Source organism: Neodiprion fabricii, chromosome 4 (assembly GCF_021155785.1).
Source record: "Neodiprion fabricii isolate iyNeoFabr1 chromosome 4, iyNeoFabr1.1, whole genome shotgun sequence".
NCBI classification, from domain to species: Eukaryota; Metazoa; Arthropoda; class Insecta; order Hymenoptera; family Diprionidae; genus Neodiprion; species Neodiprion fabricii.
Genome location: NC_060242.1, coordinates 616178 through 638799, shown reverse-complemented (window position 1 = coordinate 638799; position 22622 = coordinate 616178). Strand labels below are relative to the sequence as shown.

The 22622-nt window shown below is 41.3% G+C and overlaps 3 protein-coding genes across 9 annotated transcripts in view; 2 read left to right on the top strand and 1 right to left on the bottom strand.

The window, feature by feature from the left end:
• The first annotated feature begins 116 nt into the window (after positions 1–116).
• LOC124180958 (FK506-binding protein-like) lies at positions 117–2246 on the top strand. The gene has a single exon (XM_046566961.1). It carries the CDS (start codon positions 117–119, stop codon positions 972–974), a length of 858 nt encoding a protein of 285 aa, XP_046422917.1. The 3' UTR covers positions 975–2246.
• Positions 2247–3064: 818 nt separating this feature from the next.
• LOC124180955 (atlastin) lies at positions 3065–11923 on the bottom strand. Of its 4 annotated transcripts, none has more exons than XR_006870347.1 (9): positions 11768–11923; positions 7395–7469; positions 6633–6895; positions 5051–5830; positions 4713–4934; positions 4420–4634; positions 4266–4332; positions 3536–3933; positions 3065–3393 (listed from the first exon to the last, which is right to left on the bottom strand). XR_006870347.1 is itself a non-coding variant. In XM_046566953.1 (8 exons), the coding sequence occupies exons 1-8, from the start codon at positions 9039–9041 to the stop codon at positions 3274–3276; spliced, it is 1914 nt and encodes a 637-aa protein (XP_046422909.1). In that variant the 5' UTR covers positions 9042–9130; the 3' UTR covers positions 3065–3273. The 4 variants fall into 4 exon arrangements, 1 of the variants encoding a protein (XP_046422909.1); XR_006870346.1 differs by lacking the exon at positions 11768–11923 and adding an exon at positions 8870–9130; XR_006870348.1 differs by lacking the exon at positions 7395–7469 and having other exon boundaries at positions 11768–11910.
• Positions 11924–11935: 12 nt separating this feature from the next.
• The window catches only part of LOC124180954, a 176566-nt gene continuing 165879 nt past the window's right edge, over positions 11936–22622 (top strand). For 2 of the 4 annotated variants that reach the window (XM_046566950.1, XM_046566946.1), the window contains exon 1: positions 11937–12528. The gene's annotated coding sequence lies outside the window, so the exon portion shown is untranslated. Of the gene's footprint in view, positions 12529–22622 lie in introns of all 4 variants that reach the window. The other 2 variants (XM_046566951.1, XM_046566947.1) reach the window with 2 other exon arrangements.

The following is a 22622-nucleotide window of genomic DNA, read 5'->3' as shown; positions in this document are numbered from 1 at the left end:
CTTTTGTACGACAAAGAGTTGCTTTTAGGTTAAGAAAACTGTGAGATAATTTTCTGGCTTTTCAAGAATCGCGTGAATAATATTGAGAAAGTCTGTTGAAGAAGTGAGATACAGTCATGACGGTAGTTTGGGAGTCGGTGGGCAGTAGCGTTGAGAAAGATATTTTGGTGCCTGGAAAATTTTCAAAGAAGCCTACGGAACGTTCCAGATGCCGTGTTAGAATCGAAGACGTAAACTCATCAGGGTTGTCCGATAACCCCGAAACTCTACACAGCAATTACATTAAGCCATCGTCATCAGAAGAACTGACAATAACTGTCGGGGATGCCGATTGTAGGGTAGACGAATATGTCGAGAGGGCGATTCAAACGATGTTCACTGGGGAGCAGAGTTTGGTAAGAGTGAAATTAGACGACACTATTTGCCTATCGCTTAAGATAAAGTTGTTAGCCTGTGAGGTACACGTACCGATTTGGGAATGGTCGGCAAAAGAGAAGTACGATGTGGCGTTGTATTACAAAGAAGCAGGGGTGCGCCTTTATAAGTCCTCGAGAATCGTTGATGCTTTTTCGAAATTTAGCAAAGCTTGCAAGATCCTTATCAGTTTGGAGCCAATCCCCGAAAGCGATATAGAAGATTCGCTCAGAAATGACATAGAACATCTTAGGAGGATCTTGTACAACAACATGGCGGAGTGTCACTTGACGCGGAAAAACTTCGAGCATACAGTTTCCCTCTGCTACAAGGTGCTCCAGAGGGACGAGAACAACGTCAAAGCACTCTACAGACTAGCTGTAGCCCGGGAAAATCAAGGGGATTACGAACGAGCCTTGGCAGACATGGAAAAAGTCATCGGATTACAGCCAAAAAATCAAGCTGCAAAAGAAAGACTGATTATTTATAGGAGAAAAGTTTACGAAGCTCAGAAGAAGTATGACAATATGGTGAAGAAAATGTTTCACGTACGCGAATGAGCGACATCGTCGCTAGATTGTATGTTACTTGTGTATAAAGGAAAAAAACAATCTATTACATAACTGATTTGTAATTATAGTATAATAATCAGTACTTTTTTCATTTATATAAACAATTTATTTTATTCAACCACGGTTATCCCCTGATGATTTCTGTTAACAAAGCTTCGGTACATAATCCGTAAGGCTCCACCTTTATTAAATCACATCTGTTATAATTACAAAAATACGCATTTATTTCTACTATAATAACAAACAATTGGAACGTAACTTAATTCGCATAAATATTTTACTCCTGATTTGACATGCGAATATTTTTAAAATCACTAATCATCCCCCTTTTGAGAGATAATTTTATTCAATCGCTGTAGTAAAATATTGCAAGTGCTTCAAAGTTAGGAAAATCATGACACATTCGTTCGCAAAATAAGACATTCAAGTTATAGCAGTCGTATGTAAATCAAGAGTAAGGGACAAGAGTTCGACTCTGCACAGAGGAAAATATTTTCTTGAGATATCTCGTGCCCGGACTTTTATGGCTATGATTTAAGTAGAGATTATTTAATTTATTCTTGTAGGAAATTAAAGCAATGACTCAAGATTGAATCATACTTCCTTCGAGCCGTGGATGTTCAATATATATTTTCAATTTAAATAATGGCACCTTGCTTAAGGACTTGCTTATCGATTACTTACACGTTCGGACAAATGAGTCTTCTCTGCATTTTTGTAAATAAACCTTAAGGTACTACTTAAATTTTGTAACGCGCTACAAGTTCACCTTCAGTTAAGTAATCAAGCAAGTCATCGTTACTGTGGCCAATGGCTTAGAAATTTCAAATACGGAATTACAAAACAATAACTTCCCTTTAATAAATTAACGCAGTACCAAAGAAACTATTAAAATCACATGAGTAATATATTTAAGAAAAAAAATGTATGCGCCATCACCGTTTAAAAAAGTTTATTCTTTATCATTTTTACTATTGTTTGATAAACATCCTCCCAACGGTTTACTTTATTCGGTTAGCACTTGTTATTGAGCTTTTGTTCTATTGACTAAGAATTATTTTCTAATAAAAACGTTGTGTACCCGAAGTTGTTAAAAACAGCATTCGTCGTACAAAGGTGTTTCCTCGTTTAAATAAAGAATACCAAGGAATTCTTTAAAAACTCATGCAAGAATGGAGAACTAAAAAATACTGATTACACGTGTTGAGTAAATAATCGATACAAATATTTGCATGTACGTACGTACGTACATAATTAAAACTGTAAAAAAAAATCAAAAAACCGTAACAATGTACAAACAAGTAATCAAAATCAATGCTAAAATAGCGTCACAAGGCATTGTATGTAAAATACATGGCAAGACAGTCACCAGCAAAAAAGTATGCTACATTATTTTGGAACAGAGTATAGATGTGTATATAAATATATAAATAGAGAGAGAGATAGAGAGACAGTCTAATGATGTTATCTGTCAATTAAAAACTTTTATGACCTACTTTTGAACTCGGGTGTTATTGAACAAGAGTCACAGAATCTTGACAAGGCTTTGTAACATTTGGGTCAATTCAATTTTATTTGTGGAAGTATTAATTACGACTCATTCGATTAAGAATTTCTCGCACCTAGTTAGAAGAAAGTTAAAAGACAATAGCAAAAAAAAAAAAAAAAAAAAGATGAATTTAAAAGGGGTTATAGTTGCGGATATAGCAAAAATATCACAAAACTTGTATTACGAAAGGCAACAAAAATAACATATGAACCAGATATTATTCGTAGCACGGTCAAATATGCTTCGGCTTTTATGTCTACTACCGGCAATGTACTATGACGGAAACTAATCCTACGTAGCTTAGTAGTGAAAAGTAATCATCTTTGACCAACCTACAATAATAGCACTGCTTATTGGTACAAGATTTTATTTCTATAACAATATAATAGCAATGATCATAGATTGTAATAATAACCATAATTTTAACAATCTGACATTGATTAACTATCAGAGTATACTGTACATACATTCACAACTATCATAGGTTGACCTCTTCATTGCCACTATGTTATTCCTGTGACATATAGCCTTTAAAAATTTCACAGCGTGTTTGATAATAATTGTATCGAATCTGAATTTAGTCATGCCAAAAATAAGTTTTTTTTTTTCCTTCTTCTTTTGTGAGATTGCATTATTGCGGTATGCTTCGTTAGCAGCTTTATATTTTTCTTCTCATGCCTTGTGTATTTATCTTTTTTTATATTTCCTACCGGGCGAAACATAATTAAGGGAATGAAATTACGATATTTTAGGCTTGCCGTTGGCACTTAACGTCGAATTTGTAGCCATCTCAGCAGCCTGCGCGACAGCTACGGACACCGACTTCTCCACGAACTGTTGATAAAGCGGTTTCATGAACTAGAATATTAAAAATATCATCATTCGTACATGACCGTTCACGTTTCGTCGTTGAAAATTAATTTTCGTCAATCCTTATTTTTTTTACATCATATAATTGGATACATCGTTCTAAACTTTGATCATAACAAGTAGACTGTACCTTTCCTAATCGTTGATTCCATTCAAAGGATGGCGCGCGTGTTAGTGTCGGGGATAAATAATTATAATACGATAATAAATCATCAACGAAAATGCAGGCATAAAAGACTAGGATAAACATAATTTATACAAATTTGCGAAACATAAGTAAAAACGGGTTATAAATAGCATCGTAACCTACGTTTAAAGCATTGTAAATCAATGGCGAGAGTTTCATTCGAGAGCGACATAAACTTTGAATAGATAGCGAATGAGAAAGGAAGCGTGGGATCAGACTTTGCGATGCTTGCGAAGATAACTACGAATGAGGGCGACGGAAGGGATGGAGCATATAAAAACAAAAAATACGGAAAGGATTATGTATCGCAACCTGTGAATAAGATGTAGACATAGCCAGGCCTGTTGGAACAAGAAAATGCCACATGTTAATCGAAACACAGGAGTGTGTCATTCAAGTATCAGCTTTCACTGATACTAGCAGTATTTTTAGCAATTCTCATTCAAGGATCTGACCGTCGAATTGTTTCATTTCATGGTTAAATATGTTATAAAAATTTGTAAGCGTTCCGATGAATAAGCGAGACAACTGTTGCCTCTGGTGCTTTAAGTATATACATACGTGTCAGCTGCACTTGTTAATATTGGATTACAAGCGATGACTTTATCAATTGATATTAATTTGTTTTGATTGGAGAAGACGGTAAACTTAGCGAGGATCGACTGTTACTTACATTTTCCCAAATGGCACTTGCTAATTCATCTATTTGTGTTCCGAGCTCTCGAAGCTCTCCACTGTATCTGTAACAAGATACGAACGTCGTGGTTCGATAACCCTTTCTCAGTAAGAGTCGCTAGGACAAAATTTTCAAATTGTGATCTACGAACCTGATGTAGGCCCACAGCACCAGCGTCAAGAGTCCAATGCCCATAACAAGATTACAAATATTCGCAATGGTGTAGAGACCAACCAAGCCGAATACTCCGGAAAGGATGTACATTGTTACGGCAATGGCGAAAAACACCGCCGGTGTTCGAGCCGCCTTGAAAATATTTTTACTTTCGTTGTGCGCCTTGAATTGTTGAAACGCGTCATCCATGTCCTGCAGAAAAATGAGTGGGGAAATGAAGAACCGCATAAAAGACGAGTTCCTTTGTCGATGCGCAGATATCGAGTTTACCTTTTGTAATTTTTCCATGTAAGTTTGGCTGAACTCGTCGCCCCCCATTTTTCGTTTATTCGAGAATTGATAGAGCGCTCTGTCGACGCACCTTTGGTGCTCCGACTCTAGGTGAGCTGTTGCCAAAAATGGTTTGGCACCCCCGCAGACATTTTCCATCATCTGCGAGTACAGATCTTTCGCCTCGGCTACCGCGGACAAGTTGTTCGCCTCAGCTGTTGCCTGTTTGAAAATTATTGAGTTATCGCTAAAACGGTGGACGTTGTACAGTTCCATTTCTAGTCGCCGGACCGTCGAGACAATTAAACTGGTATACTAGACTAGGAAAATAATCTTACCACAAGCATACTCTTCGGTTCGGGAAGCTCGTCTCCTTTGTAAATTTTAATGTAACTCTTGAAGTACTCTAACAGGTCTCTAGCTTTGACGACTTGACCGTCAATTTTTTTCGTAACTAAATTTTCCGGAGCAAGTAGCATCGGCACTAACGTCTTCAGTTGAACTTTAAACTCAGATTCAATTTCCGCCAATCTACCGTCGAAATTTGGATTTGTGGCAACTTTTAGTCCGGGATGAGGCATAAGGAAGCATGATATGTCTGAGAAACAGGATTTAATGTGTCTCCTCAAGCTCTGCAACTCGGGATGTTGCCTGCTCGATATCTCCAGTCTTCTCTGGAGTATCTTTTTGCCCCCTTCAGCCCCATAGTCAGCCTCGTAAGGGAAACTCCAGTCCCTCACCAAGAACTGTAATCTCTGGAATGGTACGCTGCCTGACTTTTCCAAAGCCAATCTACCGTACTCGGTGAACAGTTGTAAATGCTGAAGATCATCCTCCTGGATATTTTGCGATAGATTGTATATTTGTACCGAAGACAGCATGGTGCTCAAGGCGAATACCGTTGCGCAATCTCTGACCGTCGATTGACTGTCGAACGCTCCCTGAGTGTCCATCAGTATAATGGCAACCTTCTCACCGCTGGGAAGCGTCCCCTTGAACACTTTCGACCACATTAAAATCCCCGTAGTATCGCGCTCGGATCCTCCCCTCCACGAAAAACCATCCAAGGGATCTTCGTCCGCCCCCAGCCACGAGTCCGTTTCAATATTTAGATTATACTGTCGGTAATCAAGCGGGGAGGCAGATCGCAGCGTCGTAGAAATTTCCCACATCAATGATGGAACATGAAACGGAAACGGGTTTCCTTATTAATTGAACGATGACTGTATTACTGGGTATCGCACCGAAGGTACCTAAAAAGGTGAAAGTCACGTTGGAACGACGAACGGTTGACTAAAATCGACTGATGCTGGTGAATGATCGATCGGCGATTCTTCGGTGTAATGGAATATTTCACCGTGTCCCCTCGCCTATCGCGTTATAAATGCGAGATTGAACGAGAGTATGCATCTGGCGACGGTGGCGAGGGTGCAGGTACACGTGGACGTGTGTAACGAGTTCGAATACACCTCGCAATAATGGGGCAGTTAATTGCGAACTCTTTAAACAAACACCTGCTACCCCTGCGCGGGCCGAAATTACCCGAATCAAATGCAGGGTGCAGGTAACTCGCGTTTATGTACCAACAGTTCGTTGCACAAAATGGGGGTACATATACATATACAAAGCATAAATGATGGTTCAATCATGCGGAACGGGCGTGTTGGAAAATCCAGATTTTCTACGAGGTTGAAGTTAGTAACGTTACTGTGAGAATGCATGTTTCGACAAAATCGTTACCTTCGCACCATTTGTTGAAAATGTCTGAAATTTAGTCAGCCGTGACAAACAAAACGTATTCATGTCCAATCCTAACTGGAAAGTCGTTCTAATATTCCACAACGATGACTTTCTTCCCTGTGTACCGTCGCGTTAAACGTTACAAACTTTAGCTTCTTTAGTTTCTCCCCAACTACTGACCCTGGTGTTCATGTAGCGAAGGAAGAAGTCGAGCAGGAAGCTCTTGCCCTTTCTAAAGGCTCCGGCAACGGAAACGACGACGACGCTTCGGTCCTTGATATCGTCCTGGACGAGGATCTCCTCCAGGGCGTCTTCGTCGAGCTCGAAAGTATGGTCAGGATGGGCAAGTACCACCTGGACGGGTTTGCCCACTTCCCGTCCATCCCGAACCTCCGGTTCCTCCATCGAGAGCCTCTCTATCCTCTCTCGATCTCCCGAATTTCCTAAACCCACAGAGCCGATTATGACTTTCCAGAACGGAAGTGAAAAACTTTTCTATTACACATGTTCCAGGGCTGGGAGATTCTTTCTCTCTCTCTCTCTCTCTCTTTTTCTCCTTCTTATAAGAAGTTGTGACCAAGAAATCGAAGTATAATGGAATAGACTGAAATAGAACTGTGACAGTCACTAAAAAATTCGAATAGAATTTTATAAGTTAATGATAATTTTTCGCGACTAAATTTACTGCACTGGTTAAACGGAAAATTTGTTTACAACACATTTAATAAAGCGACGGATGGCTTTTTCCTTCTCCTAAAACTGTTCCGCTATACCGGCACTTATGTGTCCCCAAGAATTTAAAAAAAAAAAACCCTTGCTTTTCCTTGAATGTCCTCTCAGTCCATTTATCAATTCCCTGACATTTCCAGATTTGTCCTGCCTGGTGCGGAGCACCATGGAATGGAAGAAAGTAAGATCGAGAATACAAGAATTGATCCCCACCTTTTTGAGCCTCCCTGCTTCTTCGCAGTATACGGTTGACATTTTCGTCGAGCGATGTCATCGGTGATTTCACAGCTGAAAGCAGTATGTATAACTAACTACATGTACATTTCATTCGTCTCGGACTTTTCTTATTTTTCTTCGAGAAAAAATCTATTCTGGCTCGCGGTCTCTCGTTTTCGCGTTTATTATACCACATCACGGCAGCAGCACGCCCCGGAGTTTACATCTCGATCACCGTTGTTATACTTCTTGATATCCATAGGATACGGATATGTTATACATGAAACGAAATCTATTCCGTTTGTTATTTCCGGCGTTTTTTTAATACCGACAAAAATTCACGTGTATTTGACACTGACGTGTACGTGGGTGCCCTGCACGTATAATAGTTAGTCGGATGTTCGTGTATAACGTAACGACACGTAGTCAGCGGATGGACGTTGAAGGATACAACAGCACTTCAACTTGCGATAACGGTTTATAGTGTTGTGTTAAAAGAAAAAAAAAATGATCATTCCTCTATCGGTATTCAACATTTTGGATGATTTTCAGTATAATTTTGGTTATTCAATTGCGGGAATATTTTAAATCGAATACCCAGCAACCGATCTCTATATAATGCAGGGAAAGCGAAAGCAACCTCGCGGGTAAATTGGAATCAACGCCGCGAGAAATGTAAACGCTACGCAGCGCTGACGTATAATAGATTATGGCTGACAATGAGCGTATAAAATAACTGCGGGGTAACTAGAGAATATTATATTTATATTGATATCGCATAGCTAGCTTTCCCTCTTGCTTTTGCCGGGTATTAATTTTTCGTCTTTCTTCTCCGTCATTTGTGCGTTTCTTTCGCTTTGTACATTATGCGAATCGCCCTCGGTGTAGCTGAGAGAAATTTAACAGCGTCGCGAGGGAAAAGCGTGACAAGTGTCTGCATGTGTAACACCGGGGGCATGGTCAGCAAATAATACATATATGTATATTGCGGATATGCATATGTATATTCGCAGCAGAGAGTGACTCGGTGATTAGCCGTATTGTACAATGAGTTAACATTCGGACAGAAGGTATTGATAGATAAATTTACAAGCGGCTGCGTTAGTCAATTTCCGCCGCAAACGATTTCCGTGCATTCGATGAGACAAGCTGAATGAATTAAAACATTAATCGCGATACACCGCGGTAATATACACATCGACCTTTTTGTTTTTATAGAAAATTTGACTATCTACAAAATGAAACCAAAAACAGTTTCCCAACTTGTTGAGTTTTCGAGATATTTCGGTTAGAGTGTTTGAAAAATTCAAATTTTGGACGAGTCACCTTTTAGAATTTGCCTACCGAGTTCCGATTTCGCGAGGCTTCGTGTCAGGCTAAAAACTATCTTTTCGAAGGGTGCGTAAGAGGAAAGAGAATAGTTTTTTAAAAAACCGGCCTAATATACATATATACGCATGCATTATATGTACCAGCAATGCCCGGTTCCTGAACGGGGAAGGATTTTCTCCCGCGCCCCTCATCGACCCCTTCCATTTTCCTCGTTCCTGTTTTTGGGCCGGAACTTCCGTCCCTCTTTGGCTTCACCTTCCTCCGACCCTCCCGCGGATATTCTCGCGGCTTGGCGCGTCTTTCACTCTGCATTTTCCGAACCAAAAACCCTCGACACGACCGACCACCATTCGCGCTCGCCGAGTGGATTTTTACGGTGTCAATTGAGCGCTTGATTCACGCTGAGAATTATTGCTGGCTCTTTATTAATCGCTACTTAACTTATACTGCCAACCCGCGGTCTCTCTGCACTGATCGTCCGACGAGGTTCCGAACACTCGAGAATTTCGGCGGATGAGACGGAAATAATACTCGCTGTATAGGTTTGGCACGGTTCGGGATTTCGGCCCGCTGCCATGATCTTGGTGGCGGCCAAAAATTTTTACACTTGACAAAAAATTTCAAAACGATTTTACCCCTGTTTCTCGCTCCTCTACAATCCATCATTTCGCATCTATCTGTCAATCAACGTTGACAACCGCGAAACTATATTTATAAACGTCCCGACGCCTTCGTATTCGCGTATACATCCAGCGTTAACTGCAACGGGTCGTATTCAGAGTGCCTGCCTCTATTTCCTCAAATTATTTTCTCCCTTTTCCTAAGAGTTTACAACAATTAGATTTAAAATTTTAAACCAAATTTTTTTTCTTTTAACAATTACGAGCATGTACGCTAGGGTGGTCCTTGTTTTGGATGTAGACGAATCATTTCCTCCCCACCCCGCAAATCAACTTCAAATAATTCAAAAAAAATTGCCCAATTTTTTCAGATTTTCACCTGAACTCTGAGACAGTTATTCGGAGGAAGTGCAATTCGTTGATGTGGTAAAAATTTTAAAAAATTAGTCAATTGTTTTCGAATTATTCAAAGTTGACTTGGGGGGTGGGGCGGAAGAAATTCGTCAACACTCTGAATAGTACAAAAGTTTAAAAATATCTCTATCCGAAACTCGTCGGCTAATGGCCTTCATCTCTCTCCAAGGATTCTTCCTTGAAATCTTACGACGACGCTCCGATGATTAGTCACGCGATTCATCTATCGTCCGCATCTTGCACGTATGCGATCACACGTCGTATATAGAATTAACCGTCGCGTATATATCCTACAATTTGTGTAGGTAGTTACACTTCGTCACTAACGAGTTTGCGCTTCTCCTTCCTCCGTCGCTGTGACCTGTTTCACCCATTCGCGGTTCCTTTTGCCGTGTACCCTCATCGATTGACACCCGATTAGAGTAATTATCGTAGAATCTTTACAGGTACGGTTGTCAAGCCTCGCCTCGACGAATGACCGGCAAGAATGTAAAGTAGCGAGAGAAAGACGAAACATTCGCTTTTGTTATACTTCGGGAAAATGAGCTGCGGATTACATGTATAACCGTGTGTACGTATATCTGAGGTCCGGAGTGGGGGGAATAATAATTTCTCTCTTTAATATTTACGGAGTAATTTGAGGAATTGGAACGAGTCGAGGTGCCGCTGCTGCCTCCGAACGAATACCCGTTTTCTCGTCGTCGTCCCTTTCAAGTCAGTCTTATACTTCCACCCGGCCTAAGCCCGCTACGAAATATCCTAATTGCTGCGGAACGAATTAATGGAAAGTGGAAAATTCGCATTGGGCGAACGATTTCTCTGGGGAAAAGAAAGAGAGAGAGAGAGAGAGAGAGAAACAAGGGAGGCAAGGAGGGTGAGAGAAGAATTAATTCCGCGGAGAAATGAACGGATGAAATAGTAGCGTGCAACGACAGGGAAAAAATGTCAATGCCTGGGGTGCTGGTTTAAAGAGGGTTGATAAAATTTAATAAGCGCGAGATACTGCATCGACATCCGAGTAGCCTGAGTGATTAATCGAACTCTGATATATGAAATTCTATCGTTTGCGCAAAGGACTTTGAACTATTCGCAAGTGTAGAAACAAAAATATAGAATATTAACGGGGCAGGATTTTTTTTGAACATTAGCATTCAACACAGCGGGAAACATTGCAGACGTTGACCCAAGATACGCGCCTGATCGTTCAATCAAAATCGTCACGACGAAACGTGTATTAAACGAAATGCAAAGTGGTTGACGCTGGTGGTCGAAGTCTCGGGTGAAAAAAAGCACTGCATGCATAATATCGTACAGATGATTCTAAATTACCGCCTACGTCAGTCAACTCGCACGGGAAAACCTAGTTCCGTGTTAATTCGTGAAGGTGGCAGCACTCGCCGGGCCGTCTGTCATGCGTCGTAAGTGCTTTGCGAATTTTAGCCTACAAAACCCCGATCTGCGTGGAGCGATGCCATTATGACAGAGAAGGTTCGTTAGCTGGATATAAAGGATGGAGAAATGACGGGATTGAGTGGCGAGCGAGACCCGCCGATACAACGAAGTAAGGCGTCGAACGATCAGTGACGGGAGATCGGGACTGCTAACCTGTATTCACAAGCCAGGAAACGCAGAGTTGACAGGAGCAGCAGGAGGAACGTTATAACCTTCGGCGCTTCTTCGGCAGTAGCGACTCGTCGACGAATTTCGAGGTTAATATATCGTATCTTTAAAGTGGACGGAGATCGCGAAGCGTGGAGATAGACGGGGGGAGGCGGTGGGGGCGGGCGGGGAGGGGAGAGGTAAAAAAACGAGGGGCAACAAAACAGCGGAGTGATGTTGCAGAATACAGCTGGAGCCACTTTATGCTCGGTATTTTCTTACGCCTCGCGGTCCCGCTCGGCTTTTACACGTTTACGGCGACACGCAAGTATCCGCGAGGTCGAATGACGATGTTCTCGACCGAGTTACCTTCCCGACACCGGTTAATAATTGTTTCAAACTCACCAGCATCCGTGCCCTCGTACTCGCGACTATGTTTACGTTGTTTAACGTCGGCCATGTTGGGTTGCGTGTGACGTCACTTCCAGAACTGCCTCCGCCTCGAAGGCTGCGTGCGGCGCCGTTCGGTTTTCTATCCGCGCTCTCGTACGTATCGTACCAGATGTAATGCTACGCCACTGCGCGCCGTCGCTTCGCTTCTCCGAGTCGCGCGCGACCAGCGGGGATACCTACCTACTTTCCCATTTTACGTCGATTAAACGCTGCGTCGCATCGTCGACTATCTCCCTCTCTCTCTCTCCCACTCCGTCTCTTCTCTCTCTCTCTCTCACTCTCGTCCGAGAACCGCGTTATTAACGTCGCGGTAATAACAACGAGCGCGGATTTGAACCGGCTGTTCGTACTACGCCTATTTACAGCTCTGACCACCGATCAGCCCTACGTTGTCGCGGCTCCTTCACCCTACCCCCTCCCCGTCCATTCTCTCGCCATTCGATATTTACAAACCGTAGATGTACAACTAGTACCTACATTGTACGAGCGAACCGAAGGGAGGAGAGAGTGTAGCGCGCGCGACACGCGCACTACATTTCATCCGCGGATTTATCTTTATCTCAAATGTGTTTCGCGGCCCGCAGATTCCCATGGTGGAATGTGGATGCTGTGCGCGGTGGTTTGTTTCGTGCGGGATTTTGATTTTTATTGTGTGCGAGGTGTGATCGTTTAAGTGCAGGAGGGGACCTAACCAAACCTGGAGGCCAACCGTCGTAAGTAGTACACAACATACGAACGCTTTGTTATCTAGGTATCACCTTTCTGTCAATCTTTCTCTTTTTCTCTCGCCTGTCGTTACGCTACCCTCCTCACCTTTCCGTCGTTCACCCACCGGACGATATTTGGCGTTTTGCAAACGCGATATTAGAAACGTTTTGTTCTAAAATGGTAGCTGCGTTACCGTCGACGGTGTCGTTCGGTAAATAAACTCTTAGACCAGGCGACGATCATCGAAATACGGCCGCCTTGTGGTCGTTGCTTCAACAACACGATATCAACTTTTTCCCTTTCAATCGCACTATTTTTCACCCGACAAAACGTTTTCAAAGTCAGTGGAATTCACGTTTACTATCTCTGACTCTCATTCTTTCTCTCTCTCTCTCACTCTCTTTACCTCTCTACTTTTCTTTATCTTTCTTTCTCGTCGCTGTTGTTTTTTTTTTTTTAATACCTTACGCCTCTACGTTCAACTGGATATTACATCAACTCGGCAGGAACAACGCGTGTCGATTGTTGTTTCTGCAAGCTCGAGTACGCAACGAAACGTCAAAGGTCACAGAAACCTGACCCGTGATGAGTTTCCCGTTCTCCCGAGACACTGCATACGTTTAGAAACTGCGAACGATTCCGATTAATTTTCATCCTCTTTAACATATCTTCTCAAGAAAATAAAAATAAAAAACAACATGAGCGCTCGCGCGCGTGTGTGTGTGTGTGTGTGTGTCCATATATTTATCTATCTAACGAGAATTTTCCGAGTTTTGACAGCGGCACCGGTTTGTTGACGCGATGCTCCGACCGATGAGATTAAATCCTGAGAGACAGGGGCAGGTATAAGCTGTTGCATTTAAAGGGCCTCTACTGCTGTTTCATTCACGTGGTCTCACCGCCACAGCGAAGGGGGGGATGGATGCATTGACAGAGGGATTTAACCGTCGTCGTGGATATTTAAAGGGCCGACCGAATTGCCTCACGGGCAGGTGCAGGGCAGGGATGTTGGTGTCTTCTTGCTTCCACGTTGCCCCGTTCCCTCGAATTGAAAAACAGAGAGGAGAAGAACGGGGGAAGCAGGAGAAACGCAACCTATTGACTACCTACCGCTGACCGTTTCTTTTTCACCGTTTTGTCGACCGACTCTCGGGCTGCACGGCTTTTTAGCCTCGAGCTCTCGTCGCGTTGTCGGACGATTCGGATAGGCCTAATAAATTCGATCGTGTTGAAGTTGGTAACGTTATCGTAACGATTCGTAGTGAGGAAAAATCTTGGTTATTTCGCCATTTTGAAACTGTTTTAAATTCGGTAAACCGTGATGAAACAAAACGTACTCATATTTCGCAATCTTGGTTCGTTCGGTATCATTGTTAAAATAAGAAGATGGTGATTTTTTCACGATGTTTCGTTAGGATAACGTTACTAACTTCAATCTCGTTAAATTCAACCGTCTTCTTCTTCTTCTTCTTGCTTTCCTCCTCCTCTTCCTCCTCCTCGCATGCTTGCTGCCTAGCCATCATTTTGCTCGAGGTGATTTGGTTAATTATTATTCCACCGTTGCGCAAGGTCTAATATAATAATTGATAATTACTTGTTACATAGCGGTAGAGCAGAGTTCTCTTTCTTTTTCATCAACGGGCACGGAAAAGGAGCCATTTATGCGCCGCAATCGATGTTCCAAAAACATGAAATGTTTTTTTTTTTCTTTCGTTTTTTACGTTCAACGCTGTGATTTCGTGTTCACCGTTACGCCATCTTAAAATCGATATTTCTTTGCTTACTTGGCAATCTTTTCATACCCACATATATAGGTACCTTCGTACGATTATAATTTGATTTATCCTTCGATTCATTGGCATAAATCACTTTTGACTTAGCCGTTAAAAGTTGTGATTTATCACACAGTCCACGTTGTATGAAATCTTTGTCTACTCACATTGCGAAAATGTACACACGCTACGAGTGTACCACATAACTATCTATGAGTAGCGAAGTGAAAGAAAGTAAGATAATAAATGAGAAGAGAAAGGTGAGGAAGAAAAAACACTGGAGATGGAAAAATGAGGTTCTAAATGAAGACGCGAGAGCATATTTATGAATACGTACAACCTATACATACACAGAAACTTACGTTATAGAGTAGCTCGAGGAGTTTGAGACAGCGGGACGAGGGGTTGGTGGTAGGTGGTTATAAGCAGGCATGCCTTCGTCTTGTTCCGCAGCGCGCAGCTCGGTTATAAACTGCGATACGTGCATGGATCTATCTATGCGGATAGATGGATAGATATATAGATAGGCAAAGCACTCTCTCCCTACGCGACACACGTACTATACGCTACCGTGGCGGTAGCGCTATTCTATCTAGATTCTATGCGGAGGTCCAGAAATAGCCGGTGCTATTTTTACGAAAACTGTGTCATCCGCGTAATTGTCTGTAAGCTCGGCATTTGTCTCCTTCCTCCCTCTTCTTTTTCTCTATTTCGCACATCGCCTCGTAGTGCCCGAAGCGCGTCATGTAGGTATGCGACGCATTGAATCGTATCATACCTGTCCTGTCGTATTTGTTTACCTTCCCCAGACTCCCCCATGTTTTATATTCCAAATCCCTCAGTCACACGGCGCGTAGTCCGCATCCAATTTCTTCCGACGCGACGCCCCTTTCGCCCAAATTATTAATTATATTATCTAATTTCGTCAATCAATACCGGACGTCAACGTCAAGGGACTTCCGATGCGGTCAACTCCCGCATTGATGATTAAATACGCTGAAAGTCTGTTTGAATTATCCCAGCACACCAGCTGCTCCGAATCATATATAATACCTACCTACTCTCTCCCTCTCCCTCTCCCTCTCCCTCTCCCTCTCTGCCTGACTTCCGCAAGCTTCGACGCTGATCTGGTATTCTCGTTTCCTCTCGTATAATTATACGCGCATACGTGTGTACGAATATATATGTACGCACGCGTGACGTATTTACGATAGTATTTATCGCACATTCTCTCTCGCATCAATGAGTGACTTGACTCGGGCAGCAGTACCCCGCGGTTTCAATTTACGGCTCAACAACAGATCTCGTACGTTTTTTATCTCGAGTCAAAATCTCTCGTATGTACCTCATACGTGGTATTGTATATATAATATTATATATATATATGTACACGCTGTATCATCGCGACGGTAAAAAATAAAAATAATCAAATTATTATCGCGATCATTGCTGTTGGTTTTCGTGTAAAAATTTAGAAACCGGATTTTGTTTCTTTTCTCGTTTTAAACAAATTGTACAGCTTAACCGTTGCACTTATGCAAATATTATGTAGATTCTAAATTATATATGCAAAATTTTGACCCGATCTCGCGGCCGTGAGGCAAATGATGATATTTTCCAGCTTCGCCACGTTGTAACTTATAGTTATTTTTAAAATGATTCGCGTCGAAGAGTTATACGTAGGTATAAGCACCTTATATTATATACTTTTTTTTTTTTTTATTCCTCCATCGCTGCTGCAGCTTAAGCTCCTGAGTAACAGGCAGTTGCAGCCTGTCTGCGCGTATACGTGCCCTAATTGCAATTAAAATCCGTTGGCTGAATTATATATATATATATGTGTGTGTACGCACACAAATACTACTCGGTACGTATTACAGCGTGCAGCAGCAGCGGAATGCTTGCAGCTTTCAGCATGCACTGCGCATCCGAGGGTAGTTTTACTTGCTTTATTTACATTTATGCTTGGTTTCTTTTTTCTCTCTCTCTCTCTCTCTCTCTCTCTCTCTCTCTCTCAAGTATACGCGTATGTGTCATATATATATATATATATATATATATATATATATATATGTACACCTCGTTCCTATACCTACAAGCTTATAATATAAAATCATTTATACCTATACAATTACCTCGCCAAAAGGAAAGATGTGATACATTGCCGAGATAATCGCACACGCACGTTGTACGTATCGGCGTTTTCTTTCGAGACGCCCGATGTGCGTACAGCATACCTACATACATACATGTGTATATTGATGAAATATAAGCCCGCAAAGTTTGGCATAAATTTATAATCCTTTTTAGTCGTGAAATCTAGCGTGCGCGTATAGAAAGAGAGAAAGAGAGGTGTCGTCTGGCCATTCGCCAAAGCCACCGACTCTGCATATATAATATGTACAGCGCGAAAATCTCGTGCGAATAAAATACTCGCGCGCTGGGAAGCAGCGGTAAAAAACGAAACGATGAAAAATAAAAAAAAATACATGGAAAAAAAAGTAAAATTCCCTGGCGAATGCTTTTTCCGCTGCTGCTGCTGCGCGCGCCGCGCGCGGACGTTTAATTTCATTCTCCCCGCACATTCGTACTTCGATATATAACGGCGGCGTAGTATCGTACATGACCTCCCGAAAATATACCGCCCTTCCGGTTTTTATCCCCGCAAATCGGACCACTCGTATATATTTCGACGACGAACGAGATTTACAATAAATCGTCGCGTGCCAAATGGTCGGGCGCGAGTTCCTTAACACCGTTCTATCCTGCGATAGGGATACAAAGTACTATGTACTTTGGCATACGTCACACTATGTGCATGTAATAAACGTTGCAAAATACCTGTCGTGTATGCATGTGTTGGCACTGCGTGTCAAGCCGCGTGCCGCAGCGACACAATGTCCTTTGTACTTATCACTCTGTTGCTGCTCGCGTCTTGTGCAATGTCGAATTATACGAAATATAAGATTTTTAATTTGGTCATGGAACAAACTGAAAGTATCGGTTCTTCTATCATGTGAATTAGAAATGATTTTTTGAGGTAACAAGTTTACTTTTTTTCGTCGAGAAAAAAAATTGCGCAAAATGATTTTCTTCTGCGTTATATTTTTCTTCAATTCTTTCAATTCAACTTGAAACGAATATAAAGTTAATAAGCCGAACGATTCGGGTTTTAGTGACTTGAGGGTTAAGTTCCGGAGAACCTGGAAATGTTATGGAATTTTTTTCCTAAAAATTTGTGGCCACCCTGAAGTAAGTAGCGTTGACGTCACGAAATATGAGGAAGAAATTGATTATTTTGAAATTTTAGAATGACTTTTAACGACTTTGCCTTTTGAAAAATATGGGCATGCTTCATTCGGTATGGTTTGCTAAATCTCGGAACAATTCTAATGGCGCGTGATGACGATTTTTTCCAAAAATTTCACCGTTACAAGTAACGATACTAACTTCAATCACACGACGCACGGAAGCAATTGAATCGAGTTTCAAAATTCAAAAGCAATCTTTTCTTTCGAAGTATCCGCCCACGAGACAACCGGAATATTAAACTCACCGGGGTGAGTTTCCGTCCGAGTCGCCACGTGGCGTTTAAGCGGACCGGAAATCAGCAGCCACCACTTAAAATGTAACATCAAAAATAGATTCAACTCGTCACTGTCATTAAAAACTGTACAATATCGGCGTTCCGCATAACGTACATCGAGTATATTACATATTGTTATATAAGCGGTTCTCGTTCTCGACAACCTTCGAAATTGATGAATTATATTTTTATATCATTATTAATTTGTTTCAATACCGATTTTACAGTCGTCGTCGAGAAATCGAAGGGTTGGATGTGGTTTGGATTAAGAATGCAGGGTCACCGATTTTACTACACATTCAATGATTGTTATTTAGTTATTACTATATATATCACGTCACGCGGGTTTTTGTTTTGCACTTCCCTGCTTGTGTCCGTAATTTCACGTTTTATTATTTTCATCTCCTCGTTCCTCACGCAATAGAGCAGCTGCAGCAGCTGAATACTCGCAACTATACAGAGCTATCTATTTTTCTTACTTTGTCAAACTGGATCAATGGGTCAATCTGGATTTAGGAGCGACGCCGTCGTATTTCCTCCACCCGTCGCGTCGACCCCGCCGACGCCGACGTTATAAGCACACACACACACACACACATATATATATATATATATAAAGGAGCGGAAATTCGGCCACTATCTTTTCCCCTCTTGCCTCGCTTTTCTTCTTTATCACAACAATATATTCGCGAATTCGTTCAACGATAGATCGCGCTCGACCTTCTCTCTGCAATTTCATCGCGATCATTGCTCTGTTCAGTAAATCGATCATGAGACTGAAGTTAGTGACGTTAACTCGTTCACTTTAAAATGAAAACATTGACTCGAAATGCCTTTATGTGAATAAAGTCAAACTTTTCGGACGATTTTCAGATATTTTCGACATGTTTCAGAAATTGTTTACTTTTTAATCTTTTCAAAATTAGCGTTTTTCAGGCAATGTGAGAATATATGACGTGCGGTATATCTCGAAAAAATCGCATACAAAACGAAAATCAAGATTGTACACTGTAATAGTGTAGAAAAAAGAAGTACCGAATTTTAGAATGACTTTTTGTTTGAAATAGTTGGCTTTCGAAAATAAGAGTATATGTATTGTTTATCATGGTTCGCTAAGTTGCAGACATTCCTAATAAAAGGTGCAAAGTAACGATTTTTCCTAAACCTGCGTCGTTACAGTAACGTAACCAACTTCAAGCTCGTTATAAATCAATTTTCACATTCATATAATACGGCGTGACATTAAGTCTTTCTAACACGTGTCTGTTCTCTGTCCTCTCTTCTGTTTTTGCGAAATCAGATTCTCAATAACGAGGTGTAGGTATATTGTGCAAATAGGTGAACAGATCGTAGGTAGATGGATAGAGGAGCTAGGCGCATCGCAGAACGCGAAGTTCTTTCTCTAGGATCGAATAGGCCGTCGTCGTCTTTACCGTCGAAGCAAGCAAGCGTGGTTGAATCGAGCTCCCTGGCTCGCATTACGAAACACTTAATAGCCTCTTGAATAATTCAACGATACAATTTTCTGTTTAGATCAGTGTCCTCGATACAGGTGTGCGCCAAGTTCTTTTTTTTTTTTTTTTTCTTATATTTATATTATTTTTTATACACGTGCATGTACGAATGTACACATACGTGTATAATTTAATGAAATATTTTGATGCTAGCGATATTACATATTTTTTCTACACTGTAGGAAGATTCTGTTTCCTTTTCATGTTGTTGAATTCCTGTTCGATCGTTTTTGTATTCGGTTTCTTTTTCTCCTTCCTCTTTCTCTTCACTTTCTCATTTCACGTTCGATTTCTGACGAATAATCACTCCTCTCTCTGCATTATCGTGAAACTTCGTGTATTTCGTTTCGATTGAAATGATAAGAAGAAAAAAATAAGTGAAAAAAACACAAAGTTACACATCAATGACTCGTGTGTACGGCATTTCTTTCTTTCACCTTGATACGCACGAAGCGACGCGCACCGGATTCCGATGCGATGAGTTTCTTTTTTTTTTTTTTTTATTCTCTTCCCCAATGTTTTACATATCCACGCGCAAAGAAAAATATTCATCAAAGTATCGTATACCTACATTATAATGAACCTGCCCGACGCGGAAGTTATAATCGCGTGAAATAATAATTGATCTCATTGTTGTAGTATTAATTAAATTTCTCACGACTATATGTATGTACGTTACATGGATAATTGCACATGCATTGCTTCCTGTCTATTCTGATGATGATCGAATTTTCACCTTCAGCGCTGCAGTATCAATCAGTAAATGATTCAACAATTGGGAGAAATCTCGTTGATATTGTACCTACGACCCGCGGTACGTCTATAATCAAATTTGCATAAATGAAATTGAAAGAATAACAATCAGTGCAGGAATCGTGTGATTGTTAAAATTTGAATGAAAAATATAGCAGATATCGTACGGAGAATGGAATGTGAAAAAAAATCAAATAAAATCAAATAAAATCAAATAAAAAACGTATCGCGTCGGCTGTGTTCCACTAATGAAATTTCATTACTGCCATCAATATACGTTGCCAATATAATTCCAGGCGATGTATACATATATATATTTTCAACGCAGCATGCGTATAATTATTATTATACCTAATGCACGAGTGTAATGTTAATAAGAATGATCGTACATATCGTTTAAAAGATGGAATCTCTCGCAATTGTTTGTACGAAAAAAAGAATATCAACATATTTACAACAGGCTCATTCATTACACACCTTATTTATTTACACAATACGATTCCTGTATTTGGTTTAGCGTAAAAGAGTTCTTACGTTTCGAGTAATTTTACGACAAAGCAGCAGCTGTGAGAGAAAAAAAAAAAAAAAAACCAAGAAAACTTGGAAGCGAAGTGAAGAGCACGGTTTCACGTACGTACTTGCGGGAACTCCGCAGGCGACCGTCACCGTGTCTACATAACCTATTTTATTTACATCGCGCAAATATTTGCGCCCGAGAATTTCCTCCTCGAATCGATGCCACCGCCGCAACAGATCATTTCGTACATGAATTTCAATTCCATGTACACATCTGGTATTATTTAGAGTTCAATAATACGTAATCGGTCATACAGGTGAGCAGCTTCCGCTACGGTACCGTGCTTAAAATCATGAACGCGAAAATGGGTAAACGTTTGGATAAGAATTTAATCGCGAAGACAGAGAGAGAGAGAAAGAAAAAGGTAATTAAAATCATATAACCATCGATATTAACTACAGCGGTGAAAGGTTGAACTACGTGTAGTAAAAATGATACGTCACAACGTTCGAAAGTGTATTACACACCTCTACATTGTGCATATAGTATATTGTATAATAAGTAGATATAATAACAGTGATGTGCATCTTGGAATAATTCGCGTGTAGAAATTACGCAAAAAGGACTTTCTCTCTCTTTGACGATCTGCGGCAGCTCGCCGGTTATGATGTTGAGTAAAGTCCTCGGTACGGATGTAGAAGTATTAATCGCTGCATGCGCAACTCCTTAGGGTGTTCGTGTAGGTATAATGTAAATGCCGTATTACCGGCTCGATGTAGCTGTGAAACATTTCAACCATTGTGGCAAGAGCGTAATGTCGAAAATGTCTGTGGGAATAATGTAAGAAAATCATCATTATTATTATTATTATTATTATTGTTGTTGTTGTTGTTGTTGTTTTCTAACAAATTCTTCTTTATTGTAACTTCTGTTCGAATCGACTGCCAAATTTCCAGTTTATCTCTCCGGAGTTACGCATACGTTCTGTCATTATAGATATTCATTATTATCAACTCTTGGACGAAATTCAAATTCAATCCGTGATAATGTTACATCTGGAATGTACAATAATATCGAATGCAGGAAATGGGCATTATACAGGTGCACAGGTTATACGTAAATATATGTATATACGCACAAGTGCGAGAAATAATATAATGCGCGTTGCGGCGGTGTAATACGCGATGGGGTTTTCTCAGGGGTGTATAATAAAGGTGCATGCAGGGGTGGTGCAGGGTCTGCCCGTAATACCATGCCTACGTATACCTACACGTATAAGGGGGTTGGAAAATGACGCGGCAGGGGCGCGTTTAATTCTCCGGCTCATAGGTGGAGGAAGTGTAATTGGTCAACCGGACGATTGCGCGACTCTCCATTTTTCTCTCACCCTCTCTCTTTCGTATTACCGCGTCGCGCGGACTTGTCGATTAGGTGTGTAAATTGCACGAAGACGACGACGTGTGCGGTACGCGTTGGTACGCAACAGACGTATTATCGCGTATACGCGTATACACGTACACACAGTTCGGCCTGCGCACCCCGGATGGCGGATGCCGAACTCGAGGAACGCGTCGCGGTTTTCCCTTGGGCCTCTCGGTCTTCGCTCCAATTTCCTCAATTTCCCTCTTCAGAGTTTAGAGCTGGTTCTCGCTCTCCTCGTGCTCGCGGATTACGCCATCCTACTCCACCCCCGCTCAATCTACCCATCCGCCCATCAACGAACTCTGTACACCACCCCTCGCTGCAGAGGCAGAAGTATAACGCAGCGGCTCTGGATGGCCGGCTCACCTAAGCCCTAGGAAATTAATCCCCTCGGATAAAACAGTTGGTGCTATACTGCAGGGGAGAGAGAGTGAGAGTGAGCTAGGAGGGAAAAATGTGAAGCGAAAGGAACTTTTTATACACCCTGAAACAGCACAAGTTCTTTCTTCTATCGTTCGGAGAACCGGCAGCGGCT

Bases quoted from the DNA above. Each gene is read 5' to 3' on its own strand.
- LOC124180955 (XM_046566953.1), bottom strand. From the start codon at position 9,041: ATGCAGAGTGAAAGACGCGCCAAGCCGCGAGAATATCCGCGGGAGGGT. The intron at 6,896-7,394 runs GTGGGGATCAAT...CTGTGGGTTTAG, and splicing joins AAGCAGGGAGGCTCAAAAAG to GAAATTCGGGAGATCGAGAG. The intron at 4,935-5,050 runs GTAAGATTATTT...ATTTTCAAACAG, and splicing joins AACCGAAGAGTATGCTTGTG to GCAACAGCTGAGGCGAACAA.
- LOC124180958 (XM_046566961.1), top strand. From the start codon at position 117: ATGACGGTAGTTTGGGAGTCGGTGGGCAGTAGCGTTGAGAAAGATATT.